This window comes from Pituophis catenifer, unplaced genomic scaffold (assembly GCF_029215685.1).
Source record: "Pituophis catenifer annectens isolate HBS135680 unplaced genomic scaffold, rPitCat1.0.hap2 SCAF_1, whole genome shotgun sequence".
NCBI lineage: Eukaryota > Metazoa > Chordata > Lepidosauria > Squamata > Colubridae > Pituophis > Pituophis catenifer.
This window is the reverse complement of record NW_027256881.1, coordinates 135821645-135846525: the sequence shown is the minus strand read 5'-3', so window position 1 is coordinate 135846525 and position 24881 is coordinate 135821645. Positions and strand designations below refer to the sequence as shown.

General features: G+C 37.6%; 1 protein-coding gene across 1 annotated transcript in view; it reads right to left on the bottom strand.

Moving 5' to 3' along the window:
- The window catches only part of GREB1 (growth regulating estrogen receptor binding 1), a 63268-nt gene extending 55520 nt beyond the window's left edge, over positions 1-7748 (bottom strand). The window contains exons 1-2 of the mRNA XM_070955520.1: positions 7592-7748; positions 2847-2978 (exon numbers count right to left, since the gene is read on the bottom strand). Of these exons, the coding sequence (XP_070811621.1) occupies positions 2847-2978; positions 7592-7748 (289 nt within the window). The remainder of the gene's footprint in view (positions 1-2846; positions 2979-7591) is intronic.
- Between the last annotated feature and the right edge of the window lie 17133 nt (positions 7749-24881).

The window sequence follows — 24881 nt, the reverse complement described above, 5'->3', positions numbered from 1 at the left end:
AACCTTCAGGCAAAACTCCTTAATTCAAATACTGATAATCAGGATGTATTGGCAAAGCCCTGATAAACTTTTTTTTAAAAAAACTGGCAGTGGAAATGTGTAAAAATAACCCAGTAATTCAAGGTATAGTTCAAGCACTGGTAAGCCAAAATGACCTAGCTATCATTTTAACCTTGGATTGGAGTCAAAACATTTTTAGTGGATAAGAGAGTATTTGTGTTCGTATGTTCATAGGAGTGTAGATTTGCTCTTCAAATATTGCATTGTCATTGTTTTATTATATCCCATGTGCAAAGAGTGCAATGTGCAATTTTCTGAGAAAATTATCCCCTACATGTTTTATATATTCTTTTCAGCAATTGGCAACATTAGCAAATAGGTGGGACAAATAGGTTCCAATTCACAGAATTTTGGTCCTCGACCTACGATCATAATTGAACCCAAAATTTCTGTTGCTAAGCAAGGCAGTTGTTAAATGAGTTTTAACACATTTTACGACCTTTCTTGCCATTGTTGTTAAGTGAATCACTACAGTTGTTAAGTTAGCAAACGGTTGATAAACGAATCTGGCTTCCCCATTGACTTTGCTTGTCAGAAGGCTGCAAAAGAGGTCGCTGGGACACCGCAGCCAAGATAAATATAAACCAGTTGCCAAGTGTCCGAAATCTGATCACGTGACTACGGGGATGCTGCAATGGTCGTAAGTGTGGAAAACGGTCATAAGTCACTTTTTTCAGTGCTGTCGTAACTTCGAATGGTCACTAAGTGAATGGTTGTAAGTCAAGCACTTACCTATTATTTGAAACACATTTATTTATTTATTTATTCATTTATTGGTTCGATTTATATGCCACCCTTCTCCGGAGACTCAGGACAGCTTACAATGCGTTAAGCAATAGCCTTCATACTTTTGTATATACCTGCTTAGTAGGGTTTTCGGGGGCCCCCCAAGCGGTATTCTTTTTTATACAAAGTCAGCTTATTGCCCCTACAAACCGGGTCCTCATTTTACCTACCTCGAAAGGATGGAAGGCTGAGTCAACCTTGAGCCTGGTGAGATTTGAACTTGCAATAATTGCAGGCAGCTGGTGCTACTTAACAGCACTTTAGTCTGCTGTGCCACCAAGGCTCTTTTTACATAAGCATGATATTTTCTTTTTTGAAACAACTTTTTCATTTATTGGGCAGACGATACAAATTTGATAACAAACTTCTGTTCCTCAGTAAGGAATGATTACTTGATTCTGTCATGGTCACATTCAGCATACATAAAAACCTTCAAAAGCTCTTTGTTTTATATAGTCTTATATGATGCAATTTATGAAATTGCAGGAACACCACTAAGTCTTCCTGAGTATATAGCAATAGCACTTAAACTTATATACCGCTTCACAGTGCTTTACAGTCCTCTCTAGGCGCTTTACAGAGTCAGCCTGTTGCCCCCAATAACAATCTCAGTCCTCATTTTACCAACTTCGGAAGGATGGAAGGCTAAGTCATATACCACATTCAGACTCCGATGCCTTGCCAACTTTCTTAGTATAAAGCTATATATTACAGTCTCCTAATGTCCTGGACAGCCTGGGCTTGTTAGAAGATGTACTATACAATAGACTGTGACAGAATGTGACAAATAGGATTATTTTTAATGCCTAAAGCTAATGCTGGCACCAGAAGAGCCAACATGTCATTTCCAAACAGAAAACAATGCTTTACATTTAAAAAATGCAGTGTAGCAGCATATAATAAATCTCAAGAATTACCTATTTCAAATAATGTCCAGGTTTAAAAAAATAATGTAGTTGATCAATATAAAGAACTTCATATCAAACAATATTAGCACGCAGTCATTCACTAAACTTGATCTTAAAATCTATCATGGGAACTGGTTCAATTTTTAAACTTGGATATATGCTTTCTATGAACGATGCCATTTACAGATGATGTAGAATATATTCTGCCAATATACATTCTTCTTTTCTTACAGTTATACCTCAATATTTTTAATTTACAAATTAAATTAAAGAATTTTGATTGTAATCAATAATTTAACAAAACATTTTTATACCTGGCATAACAAATATGTGGGAGGAGATAGATTACCGGTATATATTAAACTTGATCTAAATTCTATTTTTCAAATCCCATGGTTTTTTAATATATACTGACATTTTCACATATTGTATATAAATAAAAATATAAAATATGTGGACATAATATATAAAAGCTTTTGATTAAGGATAAATTTTATCGAAGTGGAAAATTTCAGTCTGAGCTCCTTAATGACTGATCCACCATTTAAAAAGTACACACACTCTGCTATGTGAAAACTGAGATAGTAATGAAAATATATTGTACTCCCTCACAATGGAAAAAAATTGGAATGTAGGAAAAAGGTCAGCTTATAATCAGTCTCCAGTATCTATTTTGCCATATATATTTTAAAATAATATGGTAATTGGTGTACAGAAAACATATGGACCACTTAGGATGCTGCAATATACAATTTTACCAGCAGCATAATAAAACTTAAAACCAGGTCTTACATTTTATGGAAACAGTGAAAGGGACTCGTTCCTTATCAGTATTATGTATTTTTACATGTAAAATCAAGCTCTGTCTGGATTTTACAATTTGGTTCCATTTTATGCTAAAGAAATAAGTCCATGTTGTTGATATAAAAAATATATATCTTAACTGTCTATAACAGGAATCCCCAACCCTGAGTCTAGGGCCTGGTGCCAGGCCGCAGCCCATTTGGAACTAAGCCCTGGAAGTGATGGTTGGGAAATGCTAGTCTATTGCATGCCTGTAAATTAACCATCCAAACAACATTAACGCCTTACCATCGGTAGTGCAACAACCTTCAGGTGGTGGTTTCATCTGATAAGTAACAGGAGGGCTACTTGTTTCTGAACCTTCATCATCATCATCATCTTCCTCCTCCTCCTCTTCCTCATTATCTAACCTATTGCCTGCTAAAGAGATCACAAGCACTATCACTGGAACTCAGATAAATTGCACTTTAGGCTCAGCAAGCAAGATAACTTTATTAGTAACAGCTGTTCCATATTTACAGCCGTTGTTTATTTGTAAGAGAGAGAGAGAGAGACATAGATAGATAAGATAGATAGATAGGTAGATAGATGGATGGATGGATGGATGGATGGATGGATGGATGGATGGGCAGACGGACAGGACAAGGTAAGACAACTATGGAGATATAGATTAGATAGAGATAGAGATGATGGAGATAGAGATAGAGATGATAGAGATAGATAGAGATAGAGGTATGCATTTCTATTCGTTTCATGAGCAAACTCAACATTCCGAGGTCGGGAAAATGAGGACCCATATTGTTGGGGGCAATATGCTGACACTGTAAACCACTTAGTAAGGGCTGTAAAGCACTGTGAAGCGGTATACTGTATAAGCCTAAGTGCTATTGCTATTTACTAGTCTGATGCCTTCCAAACATGCAGAATTATACATATATATATATATATATATATATATATATATATATATATATACCAGCTGGAATCAATGAAAACTGCAGACCTATATATTTTGAGGGAACTTGATTATGGAAGATCAAACTGAATAGAATTTCAGATGTTATGGCACAGTGGGAATGCCATACAATGCACAAAATGCATACATGGGATCAGCGGTGAAATCCCCCGTTCTATCCGGCTCACCGAACCGGTAGCGCCAGTGGTGGGAGGCTCCGCCCACCCGCCAAGATATCATTACATCCGGTTTTTTACCATCTGTACATGCACAGAAGGTTATGTGCATGTGCAGAAGAGGCGTGCGCACGCTCCTGCGTGCTTCCGTTCCCGAACTGGTAGCAAAAGTAAGTGGATTTCACCGCTGCATGGGATGGACATTTTGAGAGCAATCTGTACAAGTTTATAGGCAGGATCAATATGCAGCAATCATATCACCTGATTCATACATCACTCAAAACACCACAGAACCTCCATAGCTATATAGACTCCTGGGACAACTTCCAAATCCTGACAGCTGCTTCACACATGGAAGAAAGCTTCAATGATTGAGTAACAAACATTCATGAGTGAACTCTCTCCAGGTAAAACCCAGAAAATAAATATCAATCATTATAAATTCAAATAAATTTTCTAATAATTGTATGAAATGTTCTTTAATTATGGATAAGCCACTGATGCAAAGAATTGTGTGGATACTTGAGCCATAGAAAATAAAATCAATATATGGTAGTCAATCCTCAGGTTAACAAGGGAAATCAATGAAACAAATGTATTTTTATTAATTCACCTACCTAGGTAAAGGTTGCACAACTGAAATGTCAAGATCCTTTTCCTAGTAATCCTACTGGGATTTATGAAGGCATATGAATAAGGGCTTCTGGGATTAATCTCAAGGTCCATATGGGTATTTATAGAGAAAAGCATCTTTCCAAGTCGTAGTTTCAAACACTAAGAGCTTTTACTATCAAAGCCAGCACTTTGAATTGGGCATATAAATAAACTGGAAGTCATGATAGTTATAAAATGATCAAATGGTAAAATCCCAGATAATATTTAGTATTTCTCCTATTGCATATTTAGCATGCTAAACCAGAATTAGGCACCTAAGAAAAATTGTATTTCAATCAATAGACAAAGAATTTCATTTACCCTACAGACCATGAAAGAAAATCGTGTTCCCTAATGATTTTATTGTCTGGACTTTTTCCAGATGTTTGATTTATCCAATAAGAACTTGACACCTCATTTGCTTGTCTGAGCTTGTAAAATAAGTAGGGTTAGGCCTAGTAAGTACTTGGATGGAAGACCCCAAGACATTGTTTATTTGTTTGTTTGTTTTAATTCCTGGGAAACAGGCTAGACTGGGCTATCTAAACAACATCCAGAAGAATGCAGTGACAAACCACTTTCATACTGCTGCCAAGATTTTTTTTATTTTCTGTAGATTTTTAAAATTTTGATAGGAGCAGATTTGTGACTCCATGTATATTTTATATAATTTTAATTTTTGTTATATGTACCATGAATATTTGTATGTATTTTTTAAGTGTTGACTATTGTGTAAACTGCTCTGAGTCTGTTTTGATTCAATGATAAGAAAACTGAACAAATAAAATGAACGAACAAACGAACGAATGAATGAATATCACACACATATAAAAGGAGACAAGCCCATCATCTTGGAATAATCGCAGAAATAGACTTTTCCCACTTGACATCACAATTTGCTTTATTTTATTGTTGGGGCAAAGTTCCATGATCACAGATATTCTTTATCTTCTTTATCTTTATCTTTATTTGATTTATATACCGCCCTACTCCGGAAGGACTCAGGGCGGTGAACAGCCAAACGATAAAATACATAAATACAAAATTTAAAAACAGAATAAAATCAAATTAAACAATTTGGCCCAGACAGATTTAAAACACCCCAATCATTTAAAAACAGGTTAAAATTTTCATATTAAAAGAAAAAGGGAAAAGATTAGGCCAGGCCTGCCTGGTGGAATAAAAAGGTCTTGAGAGAGCGGCGGAAGGTGCGCACTGAGTATTTTGTGTATTCCACACTGAGAATACACAAAACAAATAAGTGGATGCTAAAACAAGGGTACTACTTATTCTTTCAATAATTTGGAAGATCACAGGCACATGTCAAATGGACATAAGGAAGTACTCCCTAAATTGGTAAAGGAAAACAGAAATGAATTGAAGGGAACATTTCCATAGTGATGATCAAAACTGTAGGATTTTCTAAAGTCTATTAAGAAATCGGTGTATTCTGAAAAAAAAAAATCAGTGAATTTGCTTGGGAAAGGGAACATTGTACCTTAAGTTTTTCACCTCCCAGGAAGCAATACAAGAAAATAACAAGACCCAAAATATTATATTAAAAATGCTGTCTATCACGATAAAATAAAATGATATATTTTCTGTTACTTTAAGCTATTCTAATGTTTCTGAAGTTCACAGGTTGAACTTTAACCAGAACCCAATATTGTTGTTCAAAGTGAGGAAGTATAAAAATGCTGTTTAAATATAAGAATACTGTCAACTTTTAATCAATATTATTCATATTGCTGTTAGAAATACTGATTAGTTAGTTTGCTATTTATTTCATTGTATTAAATTCTGTTTGTTTCAATTATGCTCATTTTTACCATTGCACAGCTGGTATCCCAGTCACAAATGCAGTATTTCTTTCCAGTTCATTACACTAAATCAAATTTACAAATTTCAAAAAGCTGTGAGCTGATATACACTCAATAGAGCATAAGTCCCATTTAAATTTGTGGGAGTTTTTTTTTTTTAAACTAGTAGTTTTTAGGTAGTTGGAAAGGTCTAGATCAGGGATGTCAAACTCAATTTAATTGAGAGCCACATCAGAGTTGTGATTGACCTTGGGAGGCCGAGGTGGGCATGGCCAGCTTGACATCACTCATGTCAGGGGCGCCTGTGATGGCCCGAGCACTCTGACAGTGAAAACGGGCTCCCGAGCTCAGTTTTCAGCTGCGACAGCCTCCTACAGCCCTCTGCCACCGAAAACGGAGCTGGGGGGGGGCTTTGCTGAGCCTTCCCAGGCCCCATTATCAGCTGTGATGGCCTCCTGCAACCCTCTGCCTGCGCCCCCCCCCCAGCTCCTTTTTCACTGGCACAGGCACTGTGGTCTGGTCCTTCACTGTTTCCAGCAAAGCACCTAGCAGGCCAGATCCATCCCCCGGGTCTTGAGTTTGACACCCCTGGTCTAGATACAGGAATAGAATCCTTTCTCCCTGACATATTTCAAAGACTCTGAACAATAACATTTGCAGGCTTCATACAAATGAGGAGTTTAAATCTAATACTGCATCAGAAGCTCTTTCTATACAGTGAATTAATGAACAGTACTGATGAGACCAATTGAAATTGGCTAGGCTCCCATGTGTTCAGTAATCACAAAAACAAGAACCTTTGGAAATAGAGGTGAGGCTTTGCTTTTGCCTTACTGATGGGTCATGTAAACTTTTCCCTCTTTTATTTATTACATTTTTTTCCCCTGGCTCTCACTAGTTGAGAGCAAAACTCATTCTAATCCCGGATCAGCAAAAGAATCAGAGAAGTAAGAACACACTAATTATTTCTGGAAGAATGGTTCTTTATAAGTTTTAATCTCTGTATACTAATCTGTGTACAAGCAAAAGTGATATTTCATGAATAAATATTCACTAGGAGGCCCATTTTACACCTTTATCCATATCTAAATCTATTTTGGAGGATTGGGACACATTCCATAAAAGTGGAAGGATGAACAGAGAGAGGGAACATTCCATTCTGTGAGTGAAAATCAACTGACATACTGTTGGATGATGCCCATCACCTTGAGAACTGGTGTTTTTTTTAAGTAGCCATAGCAAAAGAGTAGTTTGAGGTCCTTGGTGCTGCCTAAGCTTGGTTGCTTTCTTGCAGACATTTCATTACCCAACTAAGTAACATCATCAATCCTAGATGGTAATGAAATATCTGCAAGAAAACGACCACGCTCAGAGCATACCAAGGACCCAACCCCGATCTACAAATATTTCTAAAGGAGCACTTCTTACCTTCTAGAGATGAAAGCTGCCGCTCGGCTTCTAAGTATAACTGTGAAAAAATGGGCCTTGGGACTAAATTACTGGATCGGAGAGAAGCTTCAATAGAATTATGCAACACTTCTTCAAAACGTGTTGAGTTAAGTTGCCCCGCATAAGAATTTCCCATCTTCTTGAAGAATGAATCAGAAGGGGTGAATTATAATTATTCCACCTAAACAAGAAAAGATAGAGGGGACTTGATCAACATTTGCTTTAATAAAATTTGGAAACACAAGAAATTTCAAAGGAATTGTTTCTTCTAAGAAAAAAAGTGAATTGACCCAGTAAAAAATGATGCAAAGCTGACAGCATGAATTATACAGTTCCTCAATACATGCGAGGAACTTATGATAATAGGTTTCTGTAATTCATCAGAGAGGCATTCTTAATATTGACAAAAACAAACTGTTGATCTACCATTAGGCATTGGGGAAATCACTTCTTAAAGCAGTTTTTTTTAAGCATTATATGATGTTGCTTACTATCTATCAAATTAAATGATTATGTCCATTATCTCCTGTACCTCGGTAATATACATTTAATTTTAAATACTGCCCTCCAAACACATTTCTAGGTTAATTCACATAAAGCAACAGTCATAACAAGACAATATATTAAAATATGAAATGAACAAGAGTATACATCTGAACGACTGTAAGGTTAAACAGAAAGCAAACAGGTAACTTTGGAAAGTTTTGTTTAAAATAAATTCTTCCTTGGCATCAGAAAGATAACTCCATCAATATAAGACAAATTTCTATGAGGGACAATTTCTACAGCTAGTGTCATGAAGAAGGATGTCTCCCTGGTTATCACCTGCCTAGCCTTAGCTGATGGGGATATGTGACTGATACTTTTAAAATATCACCTTAGACATTACATCTTCTACTTAAAGACAATATATCTTCCATGCTGAGGATTAGAATCATTCTTGCCCATCTGTACAACACAGACAACGCACTTTCAACGCACTTCACACCCTTTGCCACTGATCTTCAGAAGATCATCAGCTTAGAGCAGTGATGATGAACCTATGACGTTGATGTTTTGAGTGACACGCTAGCATTCACCAATACAATTATTCTCAAAAACGCACCCTGTTCTGAGGTGATTTTTGGAGGCTGCAGAAGCCGTTTGAGACTGGGGTCTGCTCTTGCATGGCCTCTGAAAATAAGTTTGTTTTACTCACATTTTATTTTTTGTAATTATTTGACATTTCTTTATATTATATATAGCACCATACAGGTTTTGGACTGTATTTTTTAAAAATAAATGAACATATAAGAGTTTCTTGGCAATGGCAAGGAAGGAAGGAGGAAGGAAGGAAGGAAGGAAGGAAGGAAGGAAGGAAAGAAGGAAGGAAGGAAGGAAGGAAGGAAGGAAGGAAGGAAGGAAGGAAGGAAGGAAGGAAGGGACAGAGGGACATCCCAGCAGAGTCAAGTTAGGCATTTTCTGAATTTTTGACACACTGAGCCCATCACTGGCTTAGAGGAACCACTGCAAAGTCAGTTTCCATTGTGGAAATCACAGCATCACCGTTCTCTTACCCTTTGGAGGGTTGCCCTTCCCTCCTGAAGTAAAGGCATTGTGGTACTTGGCCACCATCCTCCCCCCCCCCATTTATTTTCCAGGTGTTGTGAAAGGCATCTTTGCCAAGCTATGAATGGACAGCCTGTTTGTGACTTACTTTTTTTTCTTGCAGTGACCAATAAGCACAATGAGAGAATAAAGAAAGGGCATGGCCACAGCTAGATCATGCTTTGGCCAGTTGGACAAGCCCTAGCCACCTTCTGCACGTAAAGGTGAGGCACTTGCCAAGCTCCTCACAGCAGCACAACAACACTGTTTCTTGTTGAAGGGTCAAAGGTGTATTCAAGTGGAAAAAGCCTCTGGAAAGACTTTCGAGGCAATCTGCTTAACACAGAGGTGTTGTTCATGTGGTCTCAAGTTCACAGGGTATCATCTATTTTAAATACTGAGCCAGGGTGGTTAAGGTGCTGGACTAGAACTAAGCAGACACAGGTTCAAAGCCAGCCACAACCTTGGAGGTTCACTTCACATCAGTCACTTTCATCCTAACCTATCTCACAGGAATGTTGTTATGGCAAGGAAGGGTTGGCATGCCACTCTGTATCCTAGAGGAAAAGCAAACTTATTTATTAGATTTATAGCTCATCTTTAAAAATAAAACCCAAGGCAGCCTGGATAGTACTACTTCCTCCTTACATTTTTCCACAACAATCACCAGATGAGGTGGGTATGACTGAGAGAATGTGACTCACTCCTAGCTTTTAAGAGAGGATTAGAACTCATGGATCTAGAACCATGAGTTTCTGGCCTTGTACATCATCATCGCACCAACACCAAGTAAGCAAGCAAATGTATTTCTGAAATTTATCTCTAAATTTCAGAAATATCTACCCTCCCTCAAGGCATTTGGTAACCTTTTCCCAAACATGTTTGCCAATGAAACCCATTTACCACATTCACATTCAAGTTCATAACCCATAAATGAGATGTTGGAAGACAATCAGGCAACCAATGTGTGCAGAGCAGCCCTTAGATATAAAGAGCTCATTGGATTCATTTCATCTTTTACCATTTCCAAGCTTGGAGAAGGCCCTAATAAAAATAAATTCCAGACACAGTAATTATCCAACATCGTCTGCATCTACTTCAGGCCCAGGAAGCAGCCGGCTGGAGCACAAACCGTGTTAATGACAACATCAAAGCACTTGCCTGCACTTCCACGATATAAAAATTTGGGACAACTCTTGTTTAACAGTCCAAGAGGCAGAAAGATATATGTTGGTGGCCATGAATGTGCCAGCTAGGTCATAAAATGGCACCCAGAAGTTTGGCAGGCCGATGGGCCTCATTTTCTTGCGCTATTGAACTCTGTATCAGATTTATGTCTTTTAGGAGCTCTCAGACACAAGCGGAGGTGGGGGAAGCTGTTTCAAATGTCTGTGAAATTCCAAACAATGATCAGAACTGACTATCTCTATTCAAAAAACTCCAGCCAGCCGGAAGTGGGGACAAGAGAAAGGCTGATCTCCCCATAGCAGTGGATGAAAGGAATCCCAGCACTTTACTACTTGCTGCAGGACAAACATGGAGGAATTCTATAAACTTCGGCTAAGAAGAACACGAAGTATATTTCTAATACTTCACAATCATAAAAAGGTAGGGAGAAGAAAGCCACACTAGAGTTGATCCCTGCTGAAGGTAGTGGCGATGCAGTGTTGAAGAATATACCAGGATTACAGAATGGCAATTTACAAATATGGTGATCGGTTTTTCCCAACTGTGATGATTTTTTTCAGATGATTTTGGCTACAACCCATTCACAGGAAATTACCAAGCTATTAGTCTATCATATTGGGAAAACACCAACTGTTGTCCTTTCTTTTTCTTTCATGCCCAAATTAGAATTTTGTGAGGTAGAGAGAAGCAGACTCCAGCAAATTTAGTTTATTGTGGCCCCGTGTTTATGGTCTGCAATGTGAAGAAACAGATGATAAAGAGAAGCGAGTCACCGTGGTGATGGTGGCTCTGCTTCTACTGAGGCATGGAAGTCAAATTCAAGTTCAGCCACCACAGCTCTTAGCCAACTCAATTTGGTTTTTGAAGGGGAACTATGTGGATCCCACCTTTGTACAGCCTCATAAAACTGCCATAGCCAGTGGGAAAGAAATCTGGATTAAACAAAAAAACACAGCACCCTGCTCATTTTTATTCAAGTTAGAAAAGGAAACTTTTCATGTGGGGGTGAGCAACTTAATTTCTCGTTGCTTAATCCTCTGCAGTTTAAAATGTAATGGCTTCCCTGTGTAACCTGAACTAACCAAACTGGGAGTGAAAAAGCAAGCTTGCTCTTCTCAATTCCTCTAAGATAAGTGGGCTAAAAATCTTCATGTGATTAAAAACTTGTATAAAGGAAACAGCAGTTCCATTCCTATTCAATATAAAAACACCCAAAGTACACGTTAACATCAGATGAAAGAGAGAACTACTCTTACAGTTTGGGTTTCAAAAGTGCTATTTAGATCTCTTTTCTACTTTGCCCCAAATAAACACACATTCACCAAATATAAGCAAGGGCAGGCTTGAGCTCGTATCTCTAGCATCTTCACATATGTGAACAAGAAAGATCACTGCAAGGACGTAGTTATCTGTATATACCAGGGCAGGGGTGAAATCCAAAATTTTTCCCTACCAGTTCTGTGGGCGTGGCTTGGTGGGCGTGGCAGGGGAAGGATATTGCAAAATAGGAGCCTGGATAGCTCAGCAGACTAATGCATTGTAATTTAACTCCAGCTGTCTGCAATTAAAGTAAGATCGAATCCCGCCAGGCTCAAGGTTGACTCAGCCTTCCATCCTTTCTAAGGTAGGTAAATTGAGGACCCAGTTTGTGGGGGCAATAAGCTGACTTTGTAAAAAAATATACAGAAGTATGAAGGCTATTGCTTAATGCATTGTAAGCCGCCCTAAGTCTCCGGAGAAGGGTGGCATATAAATCAAATTTAAAAAAAAAAAAATCTCCATTCCCACCCCACTCTAAGGCCAGCCAGAGGTGGTATTTTCTGGTTCTCCGAACTACTCAAAATTTCCGCTACCAGTTCTCTAGAACCTGTTAGAACCTGCTGGATTTCACCCCTGTACCAGGGGTCTCCAACCTTAGCGAATTTAAGCCTGGAGGACTTCAACTCCCAGAATTCCCCAGCCAACAAAGCAAAGCTGGCTGGGGAATTCTGGGAGCTGAAGTCCTCCAGGTTGCCACTGTTGGAGACCCCTGGTATATAGGACTGGAAGGTTTTATTTCCTGATGGATTGAAAAACCCCAAAATACACATGCCCATTTCACATTTCTAAACAGAGTGGGGTCAATGGACTAGTGGTGGGTTGCCCTCGCTTCGCTCGCATGCGCGCGCTATCCCGTTGCGAACCGGTGGTAAAGGTAAGTAGAACCCACCCCTGCAGTGGACATATGAATGTTAGTGGCATGGCTGGTGGGCCTGATCCTGAATGGGTGATGGAGCCACAATGAAAAATGCTATAAGTAAATTCATTCCTTCTCTTGCAAATGTTTAAGCAAAATATTCTGTTCTTTATGCAGCCCAAACAACCACTAGTTGACAAGAGGGAAACATTGGCAGGCTTGGGGGCAAATCCACAAACTGGCAAAAAAAAAAAAAAAAACCAGATTATTTTGGGAATATTGCCAAAAGGAAAAACCTCAAAACACATCAATGTTCATGCAGCTATAGAATGATGGCAACTCTATGTGAAGCTTCAGTAATGGACTGTAAACTACTAGGGTGGGGGGGGTGGGGCATTTTTTTTTTTTTTAATTTAGTGTTGAGAGAGTTACCAACTCACCCCACTGGCTTCTATGCTGAAAGATTGACTAAAACCTGGCTTTCCCTGCTCCTAGTTTCAACACCCAAATCCCTGCAGCACACTGGCTTTCAAAGAGATAGAGAGAAAATTTTCTTTTAGTTGAACTTGACTTCTGTACATGTCCATATTATTACTTTTGCATCAATACAGAAATGGTTTGACACCGCGTTCTTCTACAAGGATTTTTTTCAACTTCCGTGTCTAGCTTAAAGGACTGGCATTTCCTGAGATCTGCCAGGAAAGATTTCCTGTTTCAGAAGGTCAGCTATATTAACCAAGTCCATTTCCTCTTAGCTTTTTGAGATCAGCCAAGATTGGCTAGGTACTGACATCTAAGTGACCTGTGCAACATTAGTTTGTTCAATTTCACACAATATTGCTTTAATATGCACACCAGGATAAACTGTGCAAACATCTACAATATTGAGGATTGAGATTTTTAAAAAAGAAGCTATAGATGATTAGGCTCAATTACTATAAAGGGAATATAGTGTACATCTGCAATAACATAAATTGTTTACTTGTAGCATTCTTATAGATACACTTGTACAAAATGCTGAAAGTTAGATGCCATTTGAAATATAGTATGCATAAAATAAGCAAAGCAAGAGGCATCTTTGCTTATTTCATGCATACAATGTTAAGTATTAGGGACATTCTTACAATCCTATGCAAAAAAATGATTGAATCAGTATAACTCTTTTAAGGTTGAGATCTTGGACATTCTGGTCTGAGTGCAGACAGGTATAAGATATTGCTGAAAAACATTGATAATATTTGAACCAGATAAAACAGCCCTTTAGTAATAGGAATCAAACTTCTAATAGTCTGAAGTTCCAGAATAATATTCACATTAATCACTTTAATATATAAAACAGAATTACTATTAAATGAAACAGCCTCTATATTTAAGAAGCTGCCATTTCAAATGCTTACTTTCACCATAAATAAAACTAAGGGATCATCTACATTGGTTCATTATTGCTTATCTTTTATACATTTGCAGCCATTTGACATTAGGATGTTACAACAGCATTTTCAATGCCACTACACCAGGGTTATCAAACACAAGGCCCACAGGTCAGATCCAGCCTGCGATGTGGTCGGATCCGGCCCGCAATGTGGTCGGATCCAGCCTGTGGGGCTGTCCTGGAAAATGTAAGGGGTCAGCCCACATGGCTTTGACCCGGAATACCCAGTGCGAAGAGCAAACATTGGGCCAGCGTGGCTTCAGCCCGGTCTACCCAATGCAAAGTGGAAACATGCCAGCAGTTTGGGGAGTGGCGTCAAGATGGCCACACCCACCCAGTCAGCCATGCCCAGTGAGTGGCATCAAGGTGCCATGCCCACCCAGTTGGTCATGCCTACCAGCCCCCCAAGGTCAACCACAGCCCTGATGCAGCCCTCAATGAAATTGAGTTTGACACCCCTGCACTATCTAATGAATAGCCTGTATAACACATATCTTGTACATAGGTAAGTACTCAAAATGCTTCATAGTATCAGTAAAATCTTTATTGTAGTATAGATGAGCGCTAATTCTCCCATGTTGCAAATGGGGTTTATAAAAGTTAAGGCTGAAGGCTGCTTGTCTATGGACACTTAACAAGTCTGTGGCTGATTTCTGTCAGGAACTTTCTAATTTATATTCTGTGGCTACATTCACTCATTGTGCTAATCCATAGTAATATTTATTCAGTTTGGAGCTAGAATATTATGTTTGCAAGGCATGTCTTTTGTGCTTAACTTGTCAATTGTGTTTTATATGGTGATCTAAATCAAAGAAACTGGCACCCCAGTTCACTACCATTCACATCATGGCAAACATGCTTAGACAAAAATTGTTCAATTGTTAAATGTGTTTTAAGTTAATTATTTGATTCAGCAGTGCAATTGAAGCAGAAGGCAGGAATAAATGTATTAGGCATTAGGATACCTCTCAATGATTGTGGGAGAGATCAATAAATCATATAGCGCTCCATAGCTCAGTTTTCTGCTCTATATGGAGATGAATCAGTAAACATCAACTGGACTAGCAGAGAGAAACAAAATACAAAGTGATGACAATAGTCTACTCCACTGTTAACAATGAAAATTAGGTCTCCATTAAACAATCTAGAAATTAAAAACACTCCAGATTTGAGGATTATGAAACTCAGAAGAGCTACTATACTGGAGACACTTGCAGATTAAAAGACATTTTGACCAAGTGAAATGTCACCAAATGTTGATTTTCAAAAGAAAATGTATGTGTTAAGGCTGCTGGGAAGCTTCAGTAAGAGAAAATTCCTATTTGCTTTCCCTTACAGAAAGGAAAAAAAACAGTCCAGAGACATTTTTTTCAACAGTATCCCATTCTAGATTACATTTTCAGTAAGAAGCATTGCTGAACTAGGCTGAGCCATTAATTTTGTTGAGAAATGAGCACTGACATTCTAATATTAGCCTTTGTTCTTTATTTTATCCCTTCAGCTCTGGAGAACAATTTTCAAATCAATCGGCCATTAAGTAGTGAAACACCACTGTGGCCCACAGTGTAATATACGATGTGGCAATAAATACATTAGACAGAAGAATTACATCCTGTAAGGGTCTTGTCTTTCCACACCTACAGGAAACAATGTATTTTAATGCAGATTTATAGGTTTTTCTTACAGGATCTCATAAAAGCTGCAGGTGTAACTTCAATTACTATGGTTTGCTGTTCATGAGTCAATAGCATCTAGTTAATCCAGATTCACAAACTGGATTTTCCATCCTGGGATATTATTTTGACCTTGTCCATCATGCTGTGGGTTTTTTTATTAAATTAACAACTTCTGATTTAAATAAATTTATCCTCAAATTATATTTAAAAGTCTCAGCGCACTTTAAAGACTATGAAGTAGTTATGGAAATCCTAAGCAGGGTAGAAAATGATAGCCAATAAAGACAAAGAAGAAATAGCTGAAGTCATAAACTTTAAATCCATTTTAGAAAATGAAAAATGCTTTGGCTCTCTCAGATATATCCATTGTGTACTAACCAAAGGACTGCATTCCATATGAATTTAAACCCAAAGTTGTTTTCATAGGCAGATCTTCTTAAGCTTCTCTTTTTCCTTCATTGCAAATAAAAGACGAATCCATCTCTATATTAATCAGTAGTCTTTCTAAACTGGTGACTTTCCAGATGTATCAGAGGACAATTCCCATCAGCACTGCTTTCTAAAATCATGGCAAATAAACATCTGGAAAGGAAGGACTTAAGGAAGTTATAAAACATATATTTGTATACATAGGATGAGAGGTGGTCTTAACTCTTTCCATGGCATTTACATCACTGTCTCCTCTTTACTGACAAGATTTAGTATCACTTTGAAAAGTGTCCAGCCTGCTTTTGAAAAAAACAGGGCAATTTAAAGTGTGTCACATTCAAAGTTTGTCCATAGAATCTAATGCAACCTAAGTGTACTTAGCTTTAACAGATAACAATTTAGATTTAAGTTTAAATACAAGTCTTCTGGGCAGAACTTTTGAACCATTCTCCAACAGAAAACCCTGGTATTTTTCTAGCCCTATATGACAAAAAGCAATCAAGATCACACAAGAAAGTTTTGATGATCTCTCACACAGCATTTCCAATTCCTTTCTCCTGTATGATGGTGCTTTTCTGCACTAAAAGATACAATAGTACAGTGATTTTAACTCTGAGCTATCAGGTTTGTTTATGCAGACTTCAACATGCCTTCAAATATTGCTTTCCCATAGTCTATGTAAACTCTGGTGGGGTTTTTTAGGTCCCTCTCAATCTGAATCTCTTAGACTGACTTTTTTTTTAAAATGGAAGAATGCCAATGATCTGCCTTACGGGGATATTGCAAGAATGTATTTTATACCCAGGAATGCACTATAGTAATTATAATTGTACAAACCATTTTAGATTGAGCCCCATCAGAATTGTCTTCAATTTATAAACAAGGTTAAACAGGGTGGGATGAGACTTCAATCCTACATTTATTTATCCATGAGTAAGTTTTGCTTAACGCAAATCAGCTAAAACCAAGTAAGAGGCATTATAATTAAACAAATTTTACATAACACACTATGTGGTGTGGTGGTTTACTTTATGGTTTATTAAATAAAGCCACAATTAGCTGGGTTAACATAAAATGCAAAGTAATAGACCAAATAAACTGTGTTATAGCATAACATATTACACTAACTAGAAAAAGATGGCTCCAAAAGAAAATTATCAATAAAGTATACAATTACAACAAGCTATGACATAGTTTTAAATACTGAGATTTCAAATGCGGGCATTTTTAATTATCTTGTTGAGTTTCTATATTCTTGAGGCAAAGGAAACTGACTTACAATCAATATTTAGATTACAACCATAATGCACTTATGGGAAGCAAAATTTAAATGCAGTCGCAGCAAACAGAATTGTTTAAATAAAAAACCCTGATCTAATAAAAAATATTAAAATATTATTCTGCTATAAATAAAATGTAACATTCATAAGATGCTTCATTTGGTATATCATAGACTTTCTCACATTTGGGTGCTTTTTGGTCTTTTTTCTCCTTACATTTAACTAATCTTTCATACAGACAAAAATAATTCAAAATGAGAAACATGCTGATATTAACGTAATTTGTACTCATAGGCTGTCTTTATTACTACTTATATTTTTAGCATAGAACAAGTGTGCTAAAGATCCAACTGGCACAACGTCTTCTACATAAAATGAATTTGACCTAGGTGCATTAGCTTGTCTGTTGAATTTTTCACACAAATACTCAAAGAGCCCATGGAAAATATAAAAATACCAGTTTGAAATTACCTATCACAATTTCCCATGAACACACATTTTAAATGGGAATTGTAATTCTGTGGTTCCAAAGACCCAAGGGGCTTCAATTTTGAGAAAGAATATATGTAAAGGGCCAGGAAAAGTAAATTTAAATTTGTAAGGAAGTCATAATATTAAATCCTGCTGTGCCCTGTAAGCAAAAAGACAAATTATCAACTGAAAAAATAAATTATCAGAACCACAGAGGTATAAACTATGCAAATTTCTCCTGAAAGTAGAGTTTTAAATGTGGGGAAAAAAAGATGTCTGCACACAGATTCAATATTATTTAATACAGACAACCTGCAGATAAAACCGTATGAAGAAAAAGAGGGTGGGGGGAAAATCTTCCTTAATTTTATTTCATCTGTTTTTAAATGGATCTAAACCACTAAATCACAGGATGAAAGAAAAGGATGAGGTGTGTTTTTTTATATATATATAATGTAAAAACATTCCTTTTTGAGTACAATGGAGTGCCCTGTGACTTAAAATGTTGCGGGTTTTCCCTACTATATATAGCCAAGCAAGAAACTAAAGTTTCTGTGAGTAATTGTGAAATGAATACTGTTAATAACAGATCTTCGAAATAAATTGTTGGAGAATCAAATAATATGCTGCTTCTTGTGCCAGCAGAACAATGCCTGTGCATTTTGAACTATTGTAGTCCTATTAAAGTCAAGATTGGGAAAAATAGACCCCGATCTATTTGTAGGTCACTAGAAAATTTGCAGTACACTTCCTATAACTTGCTGATAGCTCAACGTCTTGCAAAGTACAAAAGGCTTGACAGACTTTTCCTTCCAAATATTTACTTTCTCAAACTGAGAGAGCATGCTTAAGACCTCTAAATAATAAGATAACTACATAATAATCAACATGCACACTCAAAAAAAAAAAATTGGACCTGCAGGCAGTTTAGTGAAGATTAATAGTGATGAGCATAGCTTGATTTAGTCTACTTCTAGGCCTCGTAGCTTTGTTCTTTGCTGGATCTGAAAATACTACCCTGTTTCTCCCAAAATAAGACATCCCCTGATAATAAGCCCAATCGGGCTTTTGAGGGCATGGTAATAAGGCCAAGCACTTATTTCAGGGTTCAAAAAAATATAAGACAGAGTCTTATTTTTGGGGAAACACGATAGTGGCACCTTAACGGGTTTGTCTTGCACAGAACAAAGTTGTACTATACCTTATAGAGGCGAAGCTTCCGATTTACCCCTTGCAAGTCAATCCTGTGCTTGTATCGTTACAAGCAAGCAAAGTCTTGCCAGTTAGCCTTTTGCAAAGGTGGCTAATCCCAGCTGCTGCTGCTGCTGCTTTCCGTGCCAACATTAGCTTCACTGAGTTTGTCTTTCTTTGATTCAGAGCAGAGAAGGCTGTCAGCCTGACTGAGTAAGCCTCTGGAAACAGCAAGTGTTGGTCAGGTCACCCTGACACAAACATTCTTCTGTGACAGCACAACAGAGGAAGGATTCAGTTATCTCTGTTTGCAACGGAAACAAAATAAGGCCTGCGCCACAACTCAGTAATTTGGTTTCAGATAATTTTGGTGCAAGATGGGCTGGATAATAAAGAGCAATGTCCCCCCTTCCCACACCCACACTTCCTTACCTCAGCTTAATTCTTATTAACACTGAAGTGTTGCACTGGGTCATCTTGTTCCTAGTCAGGTGCTTACCAGTCTAAACCCACCGTTAATATCAACCACTCCCAGCTCCCTACAGCCTCTTGGATGGAAGAAGGAAGAAGGCTATGCTTTGCAACCTATGGATTTTGCTAAAGGTCTCCCTTAGCTGGAAGTGTGCCTGTTTTAAACAAGTCAGAAGGAGACAGAGGAGGTAAACCAAACAGAATGGAACAAAGTGGAAGAGCCTGCTATTTGGTCCTTGAATGGCATGTTTGGGGCTGCCCACCAAAAAGCGAGCCTAGCCTTTTATGTTAATTAATTTAAAATTATCATAGAATTGGAAGGGGGCCTTTGAAATCAATTTCGTGTTTAGCACAGGAATCCATGTAAAGACTTTCCTGAGAAGAGCTATTCATCCCCTCCACAGAAAGTGATCGCACCACTTCCTTTGTGTGATGTTCCTATATATTTGTTTTATCTGTCACGAAAAATTATACAGCAGCAAAGATTTTGGAGAGCTCTGGACGCTCTATGCAAAGACTGACTTCAGAGAATTCCTACCCATCCCTGTACAATTCAAGTTGAGATTTTGGGTCTGAAGAGGTCTTGAAATGCATCCATTGTAAGATTTAGAAATTCAAAGCATACGGTACTATAAAAATACTGAGGTAGCAGTTAATGGATGGGTGCAGGGAGGTAGAATTAAGAAAAACAACAACAAAAAGGGGGCTGCTTGAAAGCTTTTTCTTACACTTTTTTCCTCCTTTTTTATTTTTCTTAATCAGTATATTAAATCTCATCTTTTGAATTCTCACTTTCACCCTCACTTTAGTGTAAAGTTTATGTCACAGCAATTACAGTATTAATACTATTTTCAATCTTTTCAAAATCATAGCAACACTTGGAAGCCAAAAGAAAAGCAAGCAGATTAGACTAGAACCTTTCTATCCATAACTGCTGAAAACGTACAGAACTGTTTTCCTCCCGTTTTGACTTGGAAATGCATGAACCTGAACAGAAATCCCTACAAAATTATTACAAACAAAAACCAAAGACTCTCCCTCAACTCTCGCTAAGGCCTCAGTCTACAAATGGTTTTCCAATATTAAAGATGGCCTTTTCTCAAAGTTGTCCACTTCTGATGCAGAGCCTCTGCTGCAGTGGTGGGTTTCACTTATCTTTGTTACCGGTTCGCTTGCATGCGCAGAGCATATTTGATGATGTCCGGGCAGGTGGGTGGAGCCTCCCACCGCCGCTGCTACAGGTTTGCCTGAACTGGAGCGAACCGGTAGCAACTCACCACTGCTCTGCTGGAAGAGATAGACTAGCTATAAAGATGAGCTTCCCTAGTGATAAATAGGCCACCAAAGCGAGAAAGAGAGGTTATAATAAAGACTAATTATATCCTATAACTATATATAGTTATAATTCAGATGTGGAAAAATGATTGGCCAATATTTAATTGAAAGATTTAAGGCCTTATACAGCAAATTAAAAGACTACCAGAACAGATTATGCCATACAGGTAATCCTTGCTTACTGACTCATTCGAAGTTATGATGAACCTCCCCCAGAAGGTACTTACAACCTGGATTTAGAGTTTCAACATCCCCCTCCCCCATGATCATATGATCACATTTTTGTTATTCAGTAATCGGCCTGTATTAATGGCTGTTTGTAGCATCCCTCAGGCACGTTATTATGATTTATGACAATTTTTTGGGGGGCTGAAAACTGTTGTTTACTTCTGGCTTTCAGCAAAAAAAAATGCCCATTATGAAGAATGGGTTTGCTTTAGGGTTGCCAGGTCTGCTTCCAGAAAATAGCGGACAAGCGGGGGGGGGGGGGGGGGGTGTTAAGTAGTAAAAAAATAAAAAAAAAATTACAATTAAATTATATATTTTCTTACAAACATTTTAACACGTATTAAAATAATCACTTCAAAACTTTACTTAAAATTCAAAACATCAAATATATTATAATAATATGTAAAATATTAAATTACATTTTACTTTGCTGTCGTGTGTATTTTTTATTTGACTGCACAGCTTTGATCAATTCTTTGTGTTTAAGGAATAATTCTTTAATTTCAGTACAACGTTGAGAAATATTAAAAAATATACAAAGTTCACTTCGAACTGATACAAGCAGTCGGTTATGTTTGTCAGTCCACAAATTTCCCATGACGCTGAAAATTCGTTCAACATTTGCATTTGATACCGGAATTGATGCACAATACTGGAACAGTTTCAGTAAACTCGGAGCTGGCTCTTTCTTGAAAAAGTATGTCCACTTATCAAGGGATGAATCGCCCTGCAGATGAACATAAACTTCTTCTAAGGCAGAAATTTCATCGAAGAGAGTGTTGGGTGGAAGTTCTTCTCGCCATGGTGATAATAAGCAGATGTTCGTCATTTCTTCTAAAGTTGAAGGATTATTGCAATCAATTAGATTGAAACAACTTAGCGTCTCATACACTGAATCGGTGAAATTATACCACTTTTCTAGGTACGCAATGACTCTTTGATACCCGTTGATGGCTTCTTTCTTGAACTTTTGCACGGCATTCTTAGGCAAATGTTTTTTATGTAAGGCAAATAAAACTTCATTCCAAAAAACTGCTCATCGTATTTTTTTTTGCAAAGAATCACGCAGCTTACACATGATAATGTGAAGATCACATGCAAGAATTTTCTTGCTTTCCAGCTTCAGTAGGGTGTCTTGCATTATTGACATGAAGAAGTGCGTAAAATATAAATACAATTCTGAAATTGTTGGTTCATCGTCCTTTGCGAGTTCATTTTCCTGATCCAAAATAAGGTTCCAGATAACCTTATGGCACTCATCAGATCCAAGAGAAATAAAATACAATTTTAGAGGTATTCAGTTTAAAAGAAGTCTTTCGACCGCTTTAAACAAACTTAACCAACGTGTTGGAACATGGCACAAAACTTCATGAAATTCTGACTCGTAAAACTCAAAAAATGATTTCAACTCTTCTCGTTTCATCGCAGAATTCGAAAATTCGGCAAAAACCTTTAGCACTACATTTTCAATATCAAAACTGCTTTAATGCATTTTTTGCACTGTTGTGTAAAATGTGATTATTGCAATGAGCATTCGATCTTTGTCTCATTCTAACTTATGAAAAAAAAGACAAATCGCGATTCTCCTATCCTTATTCTCTTAGACTGTACAGCTTTAGATTATGTACCATTTCATCATAAAGCTTTTGAATAAAAAAAAGTCCACTATTTTGTGAAAAAAAATAGTGAACATAATGTGAAAAAAGTGGACTGTCCGCTCAAATAGTGGACACCTGGCAACCCTAGTTTGCTTCATTGTTTGCTTAATGTCTGTCACAAAAAAAGAAATTATAAAAGCTAGTCAGTCACAGGATGACTCCCTTAACAATCAGCATGACTTAACAATTGTAATTCCAGGCTCAATTACAGCTGTAAATTGAGGAGTACCTTTCTGGAATTCTGCTTTGTAGAAAAACAAGGTCAGTCAGCCCAACCTGTCAAGTTCAATCTCCTTCCCCTTCCAGACCCATTTAGGGTCTGTGGTTTATATTAACAGGAAGAGCAAGAGGGAATCATAAGCATGGAAACATATACCACCAATTGTGTCCAGTCCAACCTCATGGGAACATTGAGTGAAACAGAAGTTCCATACTTGCCTATAGCCCTCTGCCAACCAACCATTTCAGTTAGGATCTCATTGTGGAGGAGTTAAAGTAACTTAAAGTATCTATTAAAGTTTATTGTAGAAATGCCTGGCCCTAATGGCAACTGCAAAATCATGGAAAAAGACACCTGGAAGACAATAATGTAGGCTATGGCATACGTCTACAAAATATAAGTATTGTTTGTTCGTTAAATCCATTACTCAAACTCTCGGCAGAACATTTGAGTGCTAATTTTAAAAATGTATACAAGGTCAGTTCGACCTAGGAACAAAAAAAAATTGCAATTATGGTAGCTGATCAGAATGAATCATACTTAAGCAAGCTTTCTCTTTTCCAATAGCATGCAATATTAATTAGGCAGATTATTTCACAAATGAAGTGGGCCTTTGCCAGGAAAACAGAGCATATTTTCCTGAGAAAACATATTGGATGCATCAGGCCAAGGCCTGAATTAAATTCAAACTTCTGGTGATTACAGGGACCCACCCAGTCTTGGTAACAGTGTGAAAGTGGCTTGCTATTGCTTCTTCCTGAATGATTTTACAATTTTCCCATTTAACTTCCAACCCTAGAGATCCCTGGTGGTCTCCCATCCATGTTTGACCAGCCAGCCTTGCTTAACTTCTGACCCTTGATAAAGTTGGATGTTGAGTGAAACTGATGGAAGTTCTGTAGGTGAACCAATGCGCACACCATCACTATTAGGTGTCTAGTTTGGAAAATCTGGTGGGAAAATGGAGGCCAAGAACAGAAATGGGACTTGTTCTCCCCATCCACACCTACATTCATTACAAAACAAATTACTTGAAAAAAAGATGTTCACTTTTAAACTGAACAAGGTTATATACCAAAGTGAAGACACTACTGTGACAGTTTAACGTCACATGTAGGAATAAGACTAGGTTGGTGCTCACCAAATTGTTGGACTTCAGTAATTTCTAGCTAGCAAAGCCAGTTCCTTTTGCTTTTTTCTACTCAAATCCTCTCCTTTCCTTTGGTTCAGGATCTGAAATACACTCCACAGTGCTTGCCTCAAATCCAAGGATTTTAAGACTGACAGGATTTTTCTGATACCTGGCCTTCTTTTTTTTCCCCAGGTATAAATTGTGTCATAGTTAATCTCAAGATAGACCCAGATGGCTTTTGTTAATGAAAAAGATGCCTCAAAATAGCACTAAATACAGGTAGTACTCAACGTATGACCTCAATTGAGCCAAAAAAATTTGTTGCTAAGTGAGTCATTTGTTAAGTGGGTTTTGCCCCATTTTATGACCTTTCCTGTGACAGTTGTTAAGTGAATCACTGCAGTTGTCAAGTTAGTAATATGGTGTTAAATGAATCTGGCTTTCTCATTGACTTTGCTTGTCAGAAGATCATAAAAAGGGATTCCATGACCCTGGGACACTGCAACCGTCATAAATATGAGTAAGTTGCCAAGCATCCAAATTTTTACCACATGACCATGGGGATGCTGCAGTGGTCATAAGTGTAAAAAGGGTCATAAGTCACTTTTTCAGTGCTGTTGTAATTTCGAACTATCACTAAATGAATTGTTGTAAGTCAAGGTCTACCTGTTACGTAATTTGGAAAAAGTTCTGGATTCAGTCACAGATTTCTTAAAATTAAGAACTATCTGGAGAGATGGCTGCCAACAAAAAAAAGTAAGATCAAAAATAGAAAACCCTCAAAACTACTTTGAG